General features: G+C 54.9%; 2 protein-coding genes across 5 annotated transcripts in view; one reads left to right on the top strand and one right to left on the bottom strand.

The window, feature by feature from the left end:
• The window catches only part of RAB36 (RAB36, member RAS oncogene family), a 13,606-nt gene extending 8,784 nt beyond the window's left edge, over nt 1-4,822 (bottom strand). For 3 of the 4 annotated variants that reach the window (XR_003795220.1, XM_029233411.1, XM_029233402.1), the window contains exons 1-2: nt 3,822-4,049; nt 967-1,058 (exon numbers count right to left, since the gene is read on the bottom strand). Coding sequence is in view for 3 of the 4 variants with exons in the window: in XM_029233411.1 (XP_029089244.1) it covers nt 967-1,058; nt 3,822-4,049 (320 nt within the window). In the remaining variant the exon portion in view is untranslated. Of the gene's footprint in view, nt 1-966; nt 1,059-3,821; nt 4,050-4,608 lie in introns of those variants that run through there. The other variant, XM_029233420.1, reaches the window with a different exon arrangement.
• A 4,275-nt stretch (nt 4,823-9,097) lies between these two features.
• Nucleotides 9,098-15,422, top strand: part of RSPH14 (radial spoke head 14 homolog) — a 60,953-nt gene continuing 54,628 nt past the window's right edge. The window contains exons 1-3 of the mRNA XM_029216652.1: nt 9,098-9,364; nt 10,352-10,454; nt 13,034-13,152. Of these exons, the coding sequence (XP_029072485.1) occupies nt 9,166-9,364; nt 10,352-10,454; nt 13,034-13,152 (421 nt within the window). The 5' untranslated portion in view covers nt 9,098-9,165. The remainder of the gene's footprint in view (nt 9,365-10,351; nt 10,455-13,033; nt 13,153-15,422) is intronic.

A 15,422-nucleotide genomic window follows, 5' to 3' on the forward strand; every position in this document is an offset into this window, starting at 1 on the left:
TGTGTGTGTGTGTGTGTGTGTGTGTGTGTGTGTGTGTGTGTGTGTGTGTGTGTGCGCGTGCACGCGTCTGGTGTTTTGTTTTGTTTTTGGCTGCACCCATGAGGCTTGCGGGATCTTAGTTCCCTGACCAGGGATCGAACCCAGGCCCTGGCAGTGAAAGCACCGAGTCCTAACCACTGGACTGCCAGGGAATTCCCTGCGCTGCTAGTTCTGGAGCAGGTGGCCCTGACTCTGCTTCTCAGGAGGAGTAAAGGTGCTGCCGCAGGGCCACTGGGTGCCCCTGGGCCCCAGTTTCCTGGCCTTCCAGCACTGAGTGTGGGGAAGGGCTGGGAGCTCCTTGGTGGGAAGCCCCTGGTGTGGAACCAGCACTCCCCCAGCAGCCACCGCCATGCTCAGCCCGTGACCATGGCCACCTCGGCCATCCTGGCCTCACTGTCCCCATGTGACTTGTGAGCTCAGCCTTCTCCCTGAACAGACCACGAGCCCCTCAGGATGCGTGGCGGAAGCAGGACCCCGCACCTGTTTGTTAAGAAGATGTGACCATGGCAGGACACCTGTGCCGCAGTGCCAGGCGCCCTGAGGCAGTGACGGGGCGCACACGTGCCTCTCCTTCCTGCGTGTGGCCTGGCGAGGAACCCAGCATGGAGTCCAGGAGCATGGTGCAGGGGGCACCCGCTCCGTCTGGGCGAGGGGGCAGGTGTGGTGGGGACTCAGAGGAGACCCCAGGGACCCAACACTAAGTCTGAGGCCTGAAGGGCAGGAAATGCTTCTGGAGGGAACAGCCGTGCTCAGACCTCGCTGCTGGCCTCACCGAGGGGGGGAGCTGTTCCTACAGCAGGTGTGGCAGGTAAAGCCAGATAAATGGCTGATGCTCCTCAGACCTGTACCGGGTGGCGGCGCCCGCATCCACACACTCACACGTGCGCTCGACCCTCCCCACCCTCCCCTGGCCAAGCCAGCACTCACCCGACGGTCCCCGTATTCCTGTGTTGGCAGGCGGCGCTGACCTGCCCGTGAAAGTGCTCCCGGAGCTGCAGGCAGGCGGCGGGCGTGTACCACTGGAAACAAGACAGACAGACAGACAGACAGACAGGTGGGCACATCACCCTGCAAAGCTCACCAAGCGGGCAGCAGGCTCCTTCCTGAGCCTCTGTCACATCCGTCCTCTACCTTGTCAGTGACTCCCAAGGCTCCAGGGTCTTGTGAGCCCCGAGAAGGAGCAGTGGGACCAGGACACACCAGGGAGCCCAGGCGGAGATCCAGAGAGCTGTGTCCCGCTGGGGGCAGCTGTGCCCTTGCTGCAGGCGTATCAACCCTCTGTCCCCTCTGGGCCTCTTCCAATGAGAGGAGGGGTGGGCTGTAAGGGCCCTTTTAGTGCCAAGATCCTCCTACACCTTCTATGGATCTCTGATGCCATTTTTATTTTAAAAATATGCATATCTGTGCATGGAAAATGTCCTGGAAGGCACTTTCATCTTCCATATTTTTCAGAAGGCAGAACTGGGTAGTGGTCTAAGAGCAGGGCCCCTGTGTCCACCCTCAGCTGCTGTGTGACCCTGGGTAGTTGCCTCATGTCTCCGAACTTCAATTTCTGCATCTGGAAAATCTCAGGGACTTGGGGGCATAAAACGAGGTTATATTTGTGAAGCCACCAGCGCAGAGCTGGTCTGGCACATACATACTAAGTGATCAGCAAAGACGCCATGACACATCGAATGCAGGTTTGTTCTATAATTAGAAAAAATGATATTAAACAAATGAAAGGTGACCATTACGTTTTGCAGTCAGATTGGCCAAGGCTGAGTGTGGGGCATGGCCAGGATGTGGGAGGAGATCGAGCTGGAGACGGCTGCTGTGCTCTGCTGTGGTCCCTGGGCCACCCCTGTCCTTCAGGGCCCCTGCGGCTCTGCCCTGGTCCGCCTGCCCTCTCGGCTCTGTGTGACCAAGGCAGCAGGGACGGTGAAGGAGCTCGGCCAAGGGTGAGGGCGGGACCTCACAGAGCCCATGTCCTCATCTGTAAGGTGGGGACACCCCTCACGGCACCTCTTGGTCTGCTCACTGGAGTGGGCAGTGGGCAGTGCGGACGAGCACTCAGCCCAGGGCCCCCGGCCATGTGAAGGTGTGTGGCCACCTCTCGGGAAAGCTGGCTGCTTTTCCGTCCACTTCCGTGTCAGTGTCAAGCTGGGGGCTGGCCAAGACACGGCGGTCAGTAGAGGGGTCCCAGGACTTGGGACAGATTGGAGAAGTGTGCTAGGGAAGGCTGGCAGGAAGTGCACAGAGGAAAACCGAGGCACATGGGGTGAAGGAAGGACTGGCCCCATCTGACCACGAATTGCTTGGGTCTGAAGTGCTGTGGCCCTGGAGTGTGGGATGAACTTGGCCACAGGCAGTTGGGGGAGAATCTTACCTTCTGTGGAAGCAGGGATGCCCTAGACTGCCTCCCAAGGTGGGGAAACGTCAGAGCTCTGGAGTCGGCCACGGTTGGGTCAAGTCTGGGCTCCCCCACGCCCAGCTGTGTGACCTCAGGCAGTCCTCCCTACCTCTCTGAGCCTCATCCCACTTTGTAATCTGGGTCCTTCATCCCATGAGACCTGGACTGTTTTGTGCCGATCACGCTTCCCTTCCTTTGGCTTTTTAACCCCAGTCCCCGTCATCCCCAGTCACCACTGTCAAGTTCAGTAGAGAAGCAGCTGCCTGGGCCTCTGATGAGATGGAAAGTCCTGGGGGCACTGTCCACGGGTCTAAGGCACCGAGGCTTTATCTGTGCATGTTGGAGACAGAACTCGGGGTTGGGGGGAAGGCAGGAGAGGGGGAGGAGGAATGACTGCGGACCCCAAATACCCAGAGCCTACCCTCCTTCCCCCACCGGCCTGGGCACAGATTTCAAGACTCAAAAGAGAGGATTTCTCCCCACACACACAGCACCAGCCACTGATGGCAGGATCTTAAGCATCCTTCCAGATACCCTGCACGTAGAAGCAAACACGTGCATTTCTGCTCCTTTTGTCACACGTGGTGCTCAACAACTTACTCTGGCTCTCAGTGTGCATCAGCCCCTGAGAGGTGCTCATGCCTCCCCGAGTCTGTGTCAAGAAGCAGCATTTTGCTGTCTAAGTGGCCCCCTCTCGAGGACATTATGTTGTGTCTGACCTTCTACTTTACAAATTGCTGCAGTGCCTGGCCCTGAGCATCTACAGTGCTGGGAGACATTATCCCGCTGCTCCCTTGGGAGGCTGTGCAGATTTACATCCCGTGCTGTGATTAATAATGGATTTTAATATAGATGGAAGAGAGCTGTGAGTTTCCAGCAAGGACAGAAGGCAGAATGGTAAGGGGTGAGAACTTTGGATTTGGTGTCAGGAAACTGGAGTGCTGTTTGATAATGTCATAATTAAAATGAGAAAAACAGTGACCACACTTGGGCAAGGGAGCTCCCTTTTACCATGAGCCAGACACCCAATATGAGAGGAATTATCCTTCTGTACCAGTGGCTCTGAGAGGTTGAGTAACTTGCCCGCGGTCACACAGCTTAATGACATGCAGGACTCACACCCAGGACTGTCTGACTGCAAAGTCTCTGCCCTTAACATCCATGCCACACTGCCTCCTGGTGTCACCTTTCACTTGCTGGCCCACCTTGGGCAAGTCAACGCCAAGCTTCTCAAGAAGTCTGCTGAGTCCCTGGGGTCTGTCAGTGAGGCACTGACCTCCCCGATTCACCTGCTTTGTTTCCAGTGGTGAGTGAGGTGGGGAAAGCTGGATGAGGGCATGGTGTCCGGAGAGCAGTATACATATCAAAGGCTGGCCTAACGCCTCCCTACCTTAGGGAAGCTGGTGATGACGCGGTCCTGGCTCACCGTGGGCCCCAAAGGCATCACAGAGGACCTCATTCTTCCTGGGAGTCCTGTGGCCCCAAAAGGGGGAAGAGAGTTAGGGAACTGTGCAAATCCCTGGGGACTCCCCCAAAGTTGATAGCTAACGTTGCAGTAGCTCTGAAAACAGGTCCAAGCCTCCTTCTCTGTCAGGAATGTCAGGATGCCAGGGGCCATCTCTCCAATCTGCAGGCAGTGTGTGTTGGGGCACGGGGGCGGGTACCAGGCCTGCCACCAGGCCTGGGAGTCGAGGAGACCTGAGTCTCCTGACCGATGTCCACCAGGAGTGGCCCCTCCCTGAGCTCAGCTCTGGGCTGAGTGAAGGAGCACAGTCGTCAGGCTGTGCACACAGCTCGGGCAGAGGAAGTAGAGTGGCGAGGGCTCCCCCGCTCCTGCCCCTTAAGGGATGAAGGCTCTGGGTATGCAGGGCCCTCAGGGTTCAGCCCACAGGCCTTTCCCAGAACCACCACAGCCGGCACAGGGCCCCTCAGCCTATTCCACAGCCCCGGCTCCTTCTCCCTCCCGCCCCCTCCGCACTGGGTGGCCTTGACCGAGAGAGAGGCCTGTGGTCTTCCGCATCGGACCGTCTCTCCCCAGACCAGCACTGGGGGCCCGGGGTGTGCGGTCAGGAAAAGAGGAGGCCCGGGGCCCAGGCCGCTTTCAGGTTATGTAGTGGGAGGTGGGCGGGGGATCACGCGGGCGGGAGAGGGTGAGTCCGAAGGGGCGGCTGACTCACCTGCGGCGGCTGCAGAGGCTCCTGACGCTGCCTAGTCCGGAGGGGCCAGTGGCCCCGATCACCATGGCAACGAGCACCACACGGAACAGGCGGGCGTCTGACGAATCCGGGACGTCGGGGATGGGGCTCACAGCCAAAAGTGTTCCGCCAGCGTCTCGCGCCGCGATCACCATAGCAACCAGAGCCTCGCGGGAGACTCCGGGACGCGGCCCGAGCGCCGGTGATCACCACGGCAACAAGGGCGGGGCCTGGTGGGCGGGCCAGGTCGACCATGGGTGGGGTCTGGGCTCCAGGGGCGGGCCTGGGCGGGGCTGACCGTGGAGAAACTTGCGCACCTGGCCTCCCTGATGTCACCATGGCTGGGGAGGGTTGGTGGTTCAAACGTGGAGGGAATTATGTGAAGTGTTTAAGTACTTATTTTCATAATATAGCAAATGTGATCTTTTTCTTGTTATGTAACCTGCTTCCACCCTTGCTTCTATCCTATTCCCAGTTCAGCAGCCCCCAGGGATCCCTTGTTAAAACACAGATCAGATCATGTCAGTCCTCAGCTCCAAACCCTCCAATGCCTCCTCATCGCTCTTAGATGAATAAAATCTTTACAATAGCCCAAGAGGCCCCATGTGATTTGCCCCATTTATTGTCTTAGCTCATCTCCTACTGCTTCCCCCCTCCACCCCCGCATCCCACACATGCTCCACTGGCCTCCTTGCTGTTCCTCCACACGCCAGGCACCGGGGTGCTTGCATCAGCTGTCTCCTAGGCCTGGAAGGCTCTGTCCCCAGATAGCCACATTGCTCAGATGTCACCTCTAGATGAGGCATCCTATTTACAACTGCCGCATCCTTCCAACCCCTTATTCTGCTCTATTTCTCCCAGGCACTTAGCATTTTCTAACACATTATATAACTTGCTGTTTATGTTGATTGTCTGTCTCCCTCCACTGAGCGCAATGAGAGCAGGGGTTCTTGTGTATAGTCCACCCGACTTATTGCATCAGCCAAACAGTGCCTGCACATAAGCAGGCATGGAGTGAACGCTAAATGAGTGAACAAATATTGCATTTACAAAAACAAGGTGAACACTGAAGTATACTGCCATTACATTAAAAGGTAAATGAATTGTATTTACACGTATAAATTTAGTTTATCAATGGAAAGATTCCAGTGGTTGCCATAGGTAAGGACGATCCGTTGGCTGGGGACCAAGGAGGGAGGGAGACATTATACTTTCATACTTCTTGGATTTTCTTCTATGTACATATATCACCTATTTGGTAAATAATTCAAATGAAAATAAACATTTTGGAACAGAGGGAATACAATAATATCCCCCGTCTCGGCCCTTCTGGGTTAGCCCTGATGCATTTCGGTGTGCTGCGTACCTTTCCCACAGACACCTCCTCCTCTCTGCGATCACGGCATAAGAAGAGGCTCTTGCTGTAGCACTGGCATTTGATCGCCCTGCAGTGACAAGGAATGGACACTCCTTCCATTTCCTGACCTTCATCTGCATAGTTCTGAACCTAATGATGCCTGAATATCATACACCTTGGCTTCTAGAGCTCACGCTGCAACATTAACTTCCATAATTAATGGCTGTTTAAAGGCTGACCTGAGTCACTGAGCTTCTGTGAGCTAGTTTCTGTTTGCAGAGAGAGGCACGTGGGGCTAGATGGCTTCCAGAGGCATTTGTGAGATGGGAACCACAGAAATGAGATGGTCGCTTTGGAGAGGAGGACCGTGTATGGGACAAGGGAAGGGGATGCAGACACTGATAATGTTCTAATGGTGAATTCACAGGTGCTTATTATATTTTTACGTCTCACAAATTAACATATATGCTACATAGAATGTTATGTGTGTGTTTGCAAAAATAATAAAAAGGAGATTGAAAAACAGAAAATTGAAGGACGGTTTTACAAAAAGACTCTCTGTAACCAAATCCTGAGAGATCTGGAATTCCCAGCTTTGAGAATCTACTTGATTCAGCTCCCTGATTTCACAAGCAAGGAAATGAAGGCTCACACATTCCAAAGGATTTGCTTCATGAGTTAGAACTAGATTTGGAACCCAGATTTCCTAAATCCCAGCCCAATGCTCTCCACACCACCTTTGTAAAAAAGCTAGGATGCTCTAGGTTAGACAGACCCTTCACGACTTGGTCCTTTGAGGGACAGCAGTAGGGGCAGACATCCACATCACAAAGTGGGGTCCATGGCACACAGATCGAAGTCAGTTGCCTTCGTTTCAGAGTTAAATGTGCTGGAGGCCGATGCTTGGTGTCTTTGTTAGTGAGTTTCACTGCTAAGGGCTCAGGCCTCAGGGTGAGCTTCCCTGAGTGGCTCAACTTCCTCCTCAGTTTCCTCTGGTATAAAATGGACCTGACTATGTACTTCAAGGGTTTGTTGTGAGGATCACACAAGACGGTGAAAGTGCTTTGATTATGAAGCTTGACTCAAATCCACTAACCATTCACTTCTTCTACACTTACCGAAAGGCCTCCTGGTATATTCCTGGCACTGGGGAGGCAAGGAACCAGGACCGAAGTGGCCTCCACCCTCAGGGAAGTCTGTTGGGGGAAACAGACAAGCAAGTAGAGAATAAGAAGAGGGAAGTGTGCCAGTGGGGTAATTAAGCCATAGGATCACTCGCTAATTTGGAGTTGGGGAGAAGGTCGGCTTCAAGAGTACACCAAGTTGTGTCCTGAAGAACAAAGAAGTGGATAGTGTTACAAGCAGCCCAGCTGCAGGAAAGAGTTAGCCATTTGGGGGATTAAGAAAGAATCCAGCATGTGTGGAGGAGGCCATCACCCAGGGCCTCGAGCGGTGGGCTAGGAGTCTGGACTCTGTCCTGAGACCAGTGGGGAGCCCTGGGAGGGTTTGGTGTATGTGGTGGCTAGCTCTGGCTTGCTTCCAAGAACAACTGCTCTGGCCAGCAGTGCATTGAGTCCACTGCAGGGGCCGACCTGTGTTGTCACCAGCCAGTCAGCCTGCCGAGGAAGGAGCCTGGACCAGGGCTAAGCAGTCCTGGAATCAGGCCTCAGTGATTCAGCAGAAGCTACTGAACCTCTTTGAGGTTCCTGTCCGTAAAATGGAGAATGTTATCACCTCACAGGTTTACTCTGAGGATTAACGGTGTGCCAAGTGCCCAGTACAGAGAAAGGCGCACATAGACACTTCCCTCCTGCACTATGAACAAAGGTGAGCCGCCTTTGTTCCCCACAGTAACCCTGTAAAATATCATCACCCCCACTTTACTGCCGGCCCTGGCCTGGGGATGTTCGCGCCTGCGCGGTGGGCGCCGAGTGTGCAAGAGCTGCGTGGCTGACGCTGCTCAGGGTCGCCTGGCAACCGGGTCGCCCGGCAACGGGCAAGCGCTACAGAACCTTGCGCGCTGAAGCAGGTGAGTCTGCGGCGGCCGACAGGGGCCAGGGGCCAGGGGTCCCCAGACCCACCCGGTCCTGATCAACAGGCCCCGCGCCCTCCCACCCCAAGGCAGCCCATACCCTTTAGATGAGGGTAGGCCCCTGTCCCTGGCGCCCACCGTTTCCTGAGAGGGGAGCCCCGATCCCAAATGGCTGGGCCCCCTCTTCTCTCCCAGCCCGGCCCCTTCTCCTCCTTCCCTAGTCACCAGTTGCCCGGAATCAGAGTCCGGCTCACCTCTCTTAGTGGAGTCGGTTCCCACAGGCTGGGGTTTGTCACTGCCACTAAACGCGGTCACAACCACCATCAGCTTAATAATAACTCAGCCAAAGAATCTGGAGCCCTGGTGAGCCAGGCTCAAGAGTCTCAGCGAATATGGCACCTTGGCGGGGGTCGGGGGTTGGGGTGGGGGTGGGTACTATTATCATCTCCCTTTTGAGCTGCAGAAAGACACAGAGGAAATAACTTGTTAAGGACCACCCACTGGCTTGGGTCTGGAGCCCATTCTTAACTACTAAGCCACACTGCCTACAGTTGCTCAAAGTGTGTGTGTAATAAAAATAAATCACACTTTAACCTTATTTCCTTCTCTATGGATGTGCTGGAAGCAACCGACTGTGGGTCCCTGATGGGTGAATGTGCTAGACCCAGATTTGAACATTGGTTCCTATCCTAGTTCGTGACCTCCACGGCTCGTTGTCCCTAAACCTCAGTTTCCTCCTTCATAAAATGTGGGTAATAGAAGTCCCCTCCTCCTGGGGCAGCTAAGTTGGATATTAGGTATTGCTGGCACAAGATAAGCACTGAATGGAGCTGATACAGCGTTTGCTCATTTGGCTTAGTTTGTGTTTTCAATGCCTTTGTCCCAAGGCCCAGCCTATAAAGTATCGGGAGAACTCTGAAGTTTGCAGCTTGGGCCGCCACTTCACTGTGAGGTTCGGGCTTCACTGTGACCTTGAACAAATCCCTTTATTGCCCTCACTCTAGTCTGCTCATCTGTAAAATGGAAGTAAAAATACCAAATCACAGTAGCAATGTTGACAACTTTCGGGTTCTTTTAATCAGTGGTTTCTGCAGAGCTTCACTTTGAAAGCTACAGAGCCGCCCTGTGCAGGAGCGGGAGGCGTGGGAAGATGGCCCACGCCCAGATCTCCAAGTACCTGCCCCCCGACATCAACCCCACCCAGGCTGCCACTGCCTACGGCTGCCGGGCACTGCCCAAGCTGAACGAGGAGCTGCAGTCGGAGGACCTGTTGACAAGGCAGAAAGCCCTCATGGCTCTGTATGACCTCATGCACGACCCCGAGCACGTCTACACAGCCATCCGCATAGGTGAGCGTGGCACAGCCCAAGTGACCACGACTGTGGTCTGGATGGACAGACACAGAGCAGCTTGAGGTGGCCCCTTCACAGCATCCCTCCCAGCTGGTCAGCCCATCCTCAACTGGACACCACCAGTGGTCAGCCCCCTCTGCTATGACTCAACCCGGTGGCCACACATCCACCAAATAGGCCTTTATCTGTCTCACCCGCAAGGCTGTCACAGAAGATAGGCACTGGCCCTACTGAAACCACACATACACGGGGACCTGTGTCCACTGTGTCCCACTCTCTTAATTACCCACATAAGAGTTGAACTGATTTTAGTGGCACGGTCACACCTGTCCCAGATCAGGCCCACGATGAGTGAACTGCCGCCTCTCCCACCAGCCTTATCTGAAGGGCTAGTTTAAGTCCCTACGCCGGGTGGAGCTTCAATAGAAAAGGTTGCTATTTAACGAGGCCGACTCTGGTCCAGCGCTGCCATACGTTCAGTGCCCGTGTTACCTTAGTCCTCGTAGCACTGGCCCTGGGAGGGAAGGAACCGCCTCAACCCACAGAAGAAAATGGAGGCTCAGAGAGAAGCAGTGTGAGGCTAGGGTTGCCCCATAAGTAAATAAGGCAAGATTTTTAGGTGCTCAGTCTGGCTTCCCGAGGTGTAACCCTTTCAAGGGTACACGACTAGTGGGTGACAAGGCTGGAATTTGACTTCCAGTCTCTCCAAACGCAAAGGGCATTTTCTGAACCCCATGGAGGACTGGGAGGAGGTGTGCAGAGATTCACGAGGGGGTTTGGATGACAGGGTCCTGGGGGATGAGCCTTTCTAGCACCCAGAGTCCCCGCCAGTGACTCTGAAACACTCCATCAACCACACGATGCCCTCACACCCCCAAACAGTAGAGCCCTGGTGCTCTCGTTCTGGACATCAGCTCACTTGTCGACTTCTAGGTTAGCTGGTTTCTGAGCTCGGTGAATGTTCAGAGGTTTTTCTGCCCGTAGGCTGCCTGGAGAGCCTGAAAGCTTTGCTGAAGGACACCAACGACCTGGTGCGCATCGAGACCACTGAGGTGCTCTATATCATGGCCACCCACAACGTGGGCAGGTGAGCAGCTGCCTCTGGGTATCAATGCCACGCTTTGGAGCCGCACCCCTCCCCTGGGTGGCACATGCTTGAACGACCTTGAATGAGCTGCTCGCGGGGCAGGGAGTTAAATGAGTTCATGCACGTGAAGTGTCAGCCCCGTGGTGGCTTGGTTGGCCGCGGGCGCTCTCTCTCTGGTTCCCTCTCCCCACAGATGGGTGGTCTTTGGGAACTCACACACCCGCTTGCTCAGGGCCACCTCCAGATGGCCGCCTCAGCCCCTTGGTCCCCTCGACCCCTCAGCTCCCCGTCTCTTCTCTGGGTTCTGATGTCAGGTCCCTGGGAGGGGGGTGGCCAGCCCAATCCCTGCGCAGCCCTGGCCCAACAGGTCGCTGTGAACTGGGTGCGTGTGGGGAGGTGGTGACACAGTGAGCGCCCCAGTTCATAGGTGTTGCACCAAACAGGGCAGATGGGTGCCGGGGAGAACGGGGGAGTGGGCTCAAACCTGGCATCTGCAGGGCCGCCCTTTCCTGCTCTGACCTGGCAAGGCTCTTGGTCGAGTCTCACTGTTCTTATCTGAGACAGATCCAGAAAAGTGCTTTCTCTCATTCTTCCTGCTCCTTTTTCCTCTTTCCGGACCCGACTTGGACATTAGGAGTAACCCCAGGGAGGGTGACGGAGGCTGAGAGGAGGGATGCTTGAAGTTTGGGGATTACAGGAAACTACGAGCCCAGTGACAGTGACCATAGGTCTGTTTATCCTCATAGGAGGTGTGGGGGGTGGTTCCCGGCTGTAACCACTTTAGCAGGGCGACTCGGTGCAGAAACTGTCACCGACTGAGGACCTGATGTGACTGGCACACTGTTCTCCAGTGTCCCTCGCAGCACCACTGCAAGGGGTGGGGAGGAGCCCGGAGCAGGCAGCTGGTGTGCCCAGGGTCCAGGATTCCAAGACCCAGCTCACTCTAGCACACCACGCTGGACAAAGGGCAGAAGTGACCGGGGCCGACTTCTGAAGTCCGCCGGGCTCAATGGTCATCTCACCCCTCAAGCCCTGAGTGACTGCCCATGTTGAAACCTCCTGCCTTCCTGGATCCACACGAGGAGTGAGTGTGGAAGCCAGGGGCCTGGCCTCTTGTCACCTTGGGGAGTTACAGCTTACAGAGCTGACTTACCAGCAGGGTGACTCGGAGTGGGCACCTGGGCGCAGAGTGAAGAGGCCCGGACACGTCACACCGGGGGTCAGGGAAGGCCCCCGCAACTTGGGGGTCCCACTGTGATTTCCTTCTCCCACAACGACTCATACAGCCCTCACGGCAGAGCACGGTCAGGCACTTCCTGTGTGCTGGGCACTGGGCCAGGCCCCGCTCTGACTTCTCATTTACTTCTGACCTCAGCCTCGAGAGATGCAGCCTTGAAACCCTCACCAGATGTGACTGGGCCCAGCAGTTAGTTAGTTAATCAGAAGGAATGGTTAAAAAGCTAGGATTGGAAGAAATTGTATCTTCCCTTCAAACAGTTCATCTTAACCCCAAATCCCTAAGCGATTAGGCAGTCACCAATCCCTGTGCGCCTCTTCCTGGCTATGGGCCACTGCACGGAGCTTCCCATCATCTCTTTTGCTTAAACCAGCGCCTGTAACATCATGGAGCTTTGATTCTTTAAAGGAGAGCAAGCACTCAGATACAATGAAGTAATCTGCATGCAAAACCCTTCTAGAATCTTTACAATCATCTCACTATTTTTAAAATAAATTTATTTATTCATTTTTGGCTGCACTGGGTCCTTGTTGCTGCGTGTGGGCTTTCTCTAGCTGTGGCAAGCGGGGGCTACTCTTCGTTACAGTGCGCGGGCTTCTCATTGTGGTGGCTTCTCTTGTTGTGGAGCACGGTCTCTAGGTGTGCAGGCTTCAGTAGTTGTGGCACGTGGGCTTCGGTAGTTGTGGCTCATGGGATCTAGAGCGCAGGCTCAGTAGTTGTGGCGCACAGGCTTAGTTGTTCCACGGCATGTTGGATCTTCCCAGACCAGGGCTTGAACCCCCATCCCCTGCATTGGCAGGTGGATTCTTAACCACTGTGCCACCAGGGAAGCCCTATTTATTTATCTTTTTAGACACTGACCTTGGAGTTTCCCAAAACATTCACCTTTGTTTTCATAAGGAAATCAAAACAAAAACAAAAACCACCAACTCTCCTCCCATCGAATTGGCTTACCTGATATTCAGTGAATCTATATCATTGTAACAAGAAGCATAACAGGCCTACGTGGGTTTGGAGGCACGTGGCTGCCCTGGACAGTCCGCAGGTGTGTGCCCGGCAGGTGGAGAGAAGCGGTCAGCTCAGCCCGGCTGCTCAGGGGAGGTTGGTCATGCACTTCTGTTGCCTGGAGTCGTCCTCCACCACTCAGGCCGCACTGCTCTCACCTGACGTGAGGGCCACCCCCAGCCTGTGCCTTCTCTCCGGAGGCCGTAGGAATGCGGTCCCATCCAGCCGGCACAGGCTTAGGTTCCAGGGGCCGGGAGGGCAGGCAACCGCCTCTAGGTTCTTATTGGATCCTCTCGTGGCACGTTCGTTGTGTCTAAATCTCACCTCTCTTCCCCAGAGATGGCTTTTTAGAGCATGACGTCATCCACGCCCTGTCCTTCCTGCTGAGCGACCCCCAGTCAGCCTGCCGGGAGAACCTGCACCTGGCCTTCAAGCACCTGGCGCAGCTGCCTGCAGGTAGGCTCACCGTGGGCGCTCGGGTGGCCCTCGGCCTCCTCTCCTAGTCAGGCGCCTGCCGTGCCGATCACAATTTAGAGCATATTTTTTAAAAAGCTATGCTTTTATTAAGGTACCATATACATGTTAAAAAGGCACACGTCATAAGTGAACGCTTGACTAACTTGTACTAAGTGAACCTGCCACTTCCGGGCACCGCTACCCAGATGAAGAAGTGTGCGGAGTATGGCCGGCACCTGCCCCTACCAGTCACCACCCCTCACCCAAACGTAAACCGGCTGATTTGCCTTCAGGTTATAAGACCACGGGTTAGTTTGTGCCTCTTTAAACTTGACATAAGTGGAAACATACAGTCTGTAGTATTTTGCTTCTAGCTTCTTCGTCTCTGTTGTGCGCTGTGTATTACTGATTTTTGCCCATTTGCTCTGCAGTGTGGTATGCACACTATATGGGGGCGCTACGGTTTGTTTATCCCCTCTGTTGCTGATGGCCATTTGAACTGTTTCTAGTGTGTGGCAGCTGAGAATACAGTGGTCGCTAACATTCTTACAAATGTCTTTCGATGGACATGTGTATGCATTTCTTTTGAGATACGCCTTGGAGAGAATTGCTGGGCACAGGGCAACTTTATGTCCAGCTTTAGAAGGTACTACAAATGGCTTCCTAAAAGAGTTTTGCCAATTTAGCTCCCACCAGTAGCGTATGAGGGTCCCAGGCGTTCTGTATCCGCACCCACACTTGATTTTTTGGCTATGATGGTGGGTGTGTGCTTGCGTCTCACTTTGGTTTTCATTTGTATTTCCCTGGTGACAAGAGCCCTGTAAATGTCCTCTTGTGAGAAGCACCAGGGCACGTTTTTAAGGATGAAAGACCCCACCCCCGGGCTCACCGTCCCCTTCAGCTGACTGCTCCTGCTAATTTGATGCTGAGTCCAGGGTAATGGCCACCCGCTGACCGACCGCAGCTGGAGGGTTGAGATTCGTGTCCGGTTGATACCCATCCTGTCACAAGACACAATGAGCAATTTTAAATGAGGGGCTCATTCCAAGAGGCAGGATATCAGGCCTTAAAGGGGGTGCCTTAAGGCCGACATGGGCCTTAAGATGTCCCGGGCCAGGGGTTGGACAGACCAGGTCCCTCTGCCATCCCCTCGTTCCCCGTGTGCCCCTAGACAGGCTGCTTCCCCATCTGGGACGTTGAGGCTGATGGGACCCCCTGCTCCAGAGGCCTGAAGTGAGGACCAGGCGGGAACACTCCCCGAATCAAGGCCCAGAGAGAAATGACTAAGGGAACAGGTGCAGAGAGGCAGGCTGAGCAGAGCCCTGGGAGCTGGGGTTGCTGCCCGCCCAGCCGGGACCATACCCTCCTCTAGCTGGGCTGGGCTGGGTGTGCCAGGCCGGACAGCAGCCCCCCCGGGTGGTCTTTTTAAAAGACCACCCATCCCTGGCCCTATCCCACGTCACCTGGTGGGCCCTGCCCACATCTTCCTTGAACGCACCTTGGCTGGTTCTCCTGGGCGACCACGGTTGAGGGCCCCTGGGAATATCGGGGCGTCTCCATAAAGGACCAGTTCTGGGGCTCAGCTCCATGGATGCCTCTGCTCACCACTCAGGGACATTCCTTCCCGGGGTGTGGAGAGAGGGGCCTTGCCGTTCTCACTCAAGGCTTTTAAGCTCATTGGGACCCGTGTAAGCGTCCAGGGACGAGAGAGATGATGATAACGAACATCAGGAACCATCACCAGATTTGCTAAATCTTAACGTTCAACCATATTTCACAGTTGCTTGAGATTTTTGCTTAAAAAAATATAGCCCCCTGGGCTTCCCTGGTGGCGCAGTGGTTGAGAGTCCGCCTGCCGATACAGGGGACACGGGTTCGTGCCCCGGTCCGAGAAGATCCCACGCGCCGCGGAGCGGCAGGGCCCGTGAGCCATGGCCGCTGAGCCTGCGCGTCTGGAGCCTGTGCTCCGCAACGGGAGAGGCCGCAACAGTGAGAGGCCCGCGTACTGCAAACAAAACAAAACAAAACAAAATACAGCCCCCTGTGAACCTCCCCCACCCAGCACCCTTTCTCCTGCCCTCCCTGGAGCCACCAATAGTGGGCGACTTCATCCCCAACATATGTCTTTGTATTATTCCCTGGCGGTCCGGTGGTTAGGATTCTGCGCTTCCACTGAAGGGGGCATAGGTGTAATTATATATAGATCTTGCCTTCCATGTTTTAAAACTCTCTAAATGGATTTTGCTGTACGTATCCCTTCGGTACTTGAA

This window comes from Monodon monoceros, unplaced genomic scaffold (assembly GCF_005190385.1).
Source record: "Monodon monoceros isolate NGI ecotype Baffin Bay Population unplaced genomic scaffold, NGI_Narwhal_1 Super_Scaffold_1, whole genome shotgun sequence".
Lineage (NCBI taxonomy): Eukaryota > Metazoa > Chordata > Mammalia > Artiodactyla > Monodontidae > Monodon > Monodon monoceros.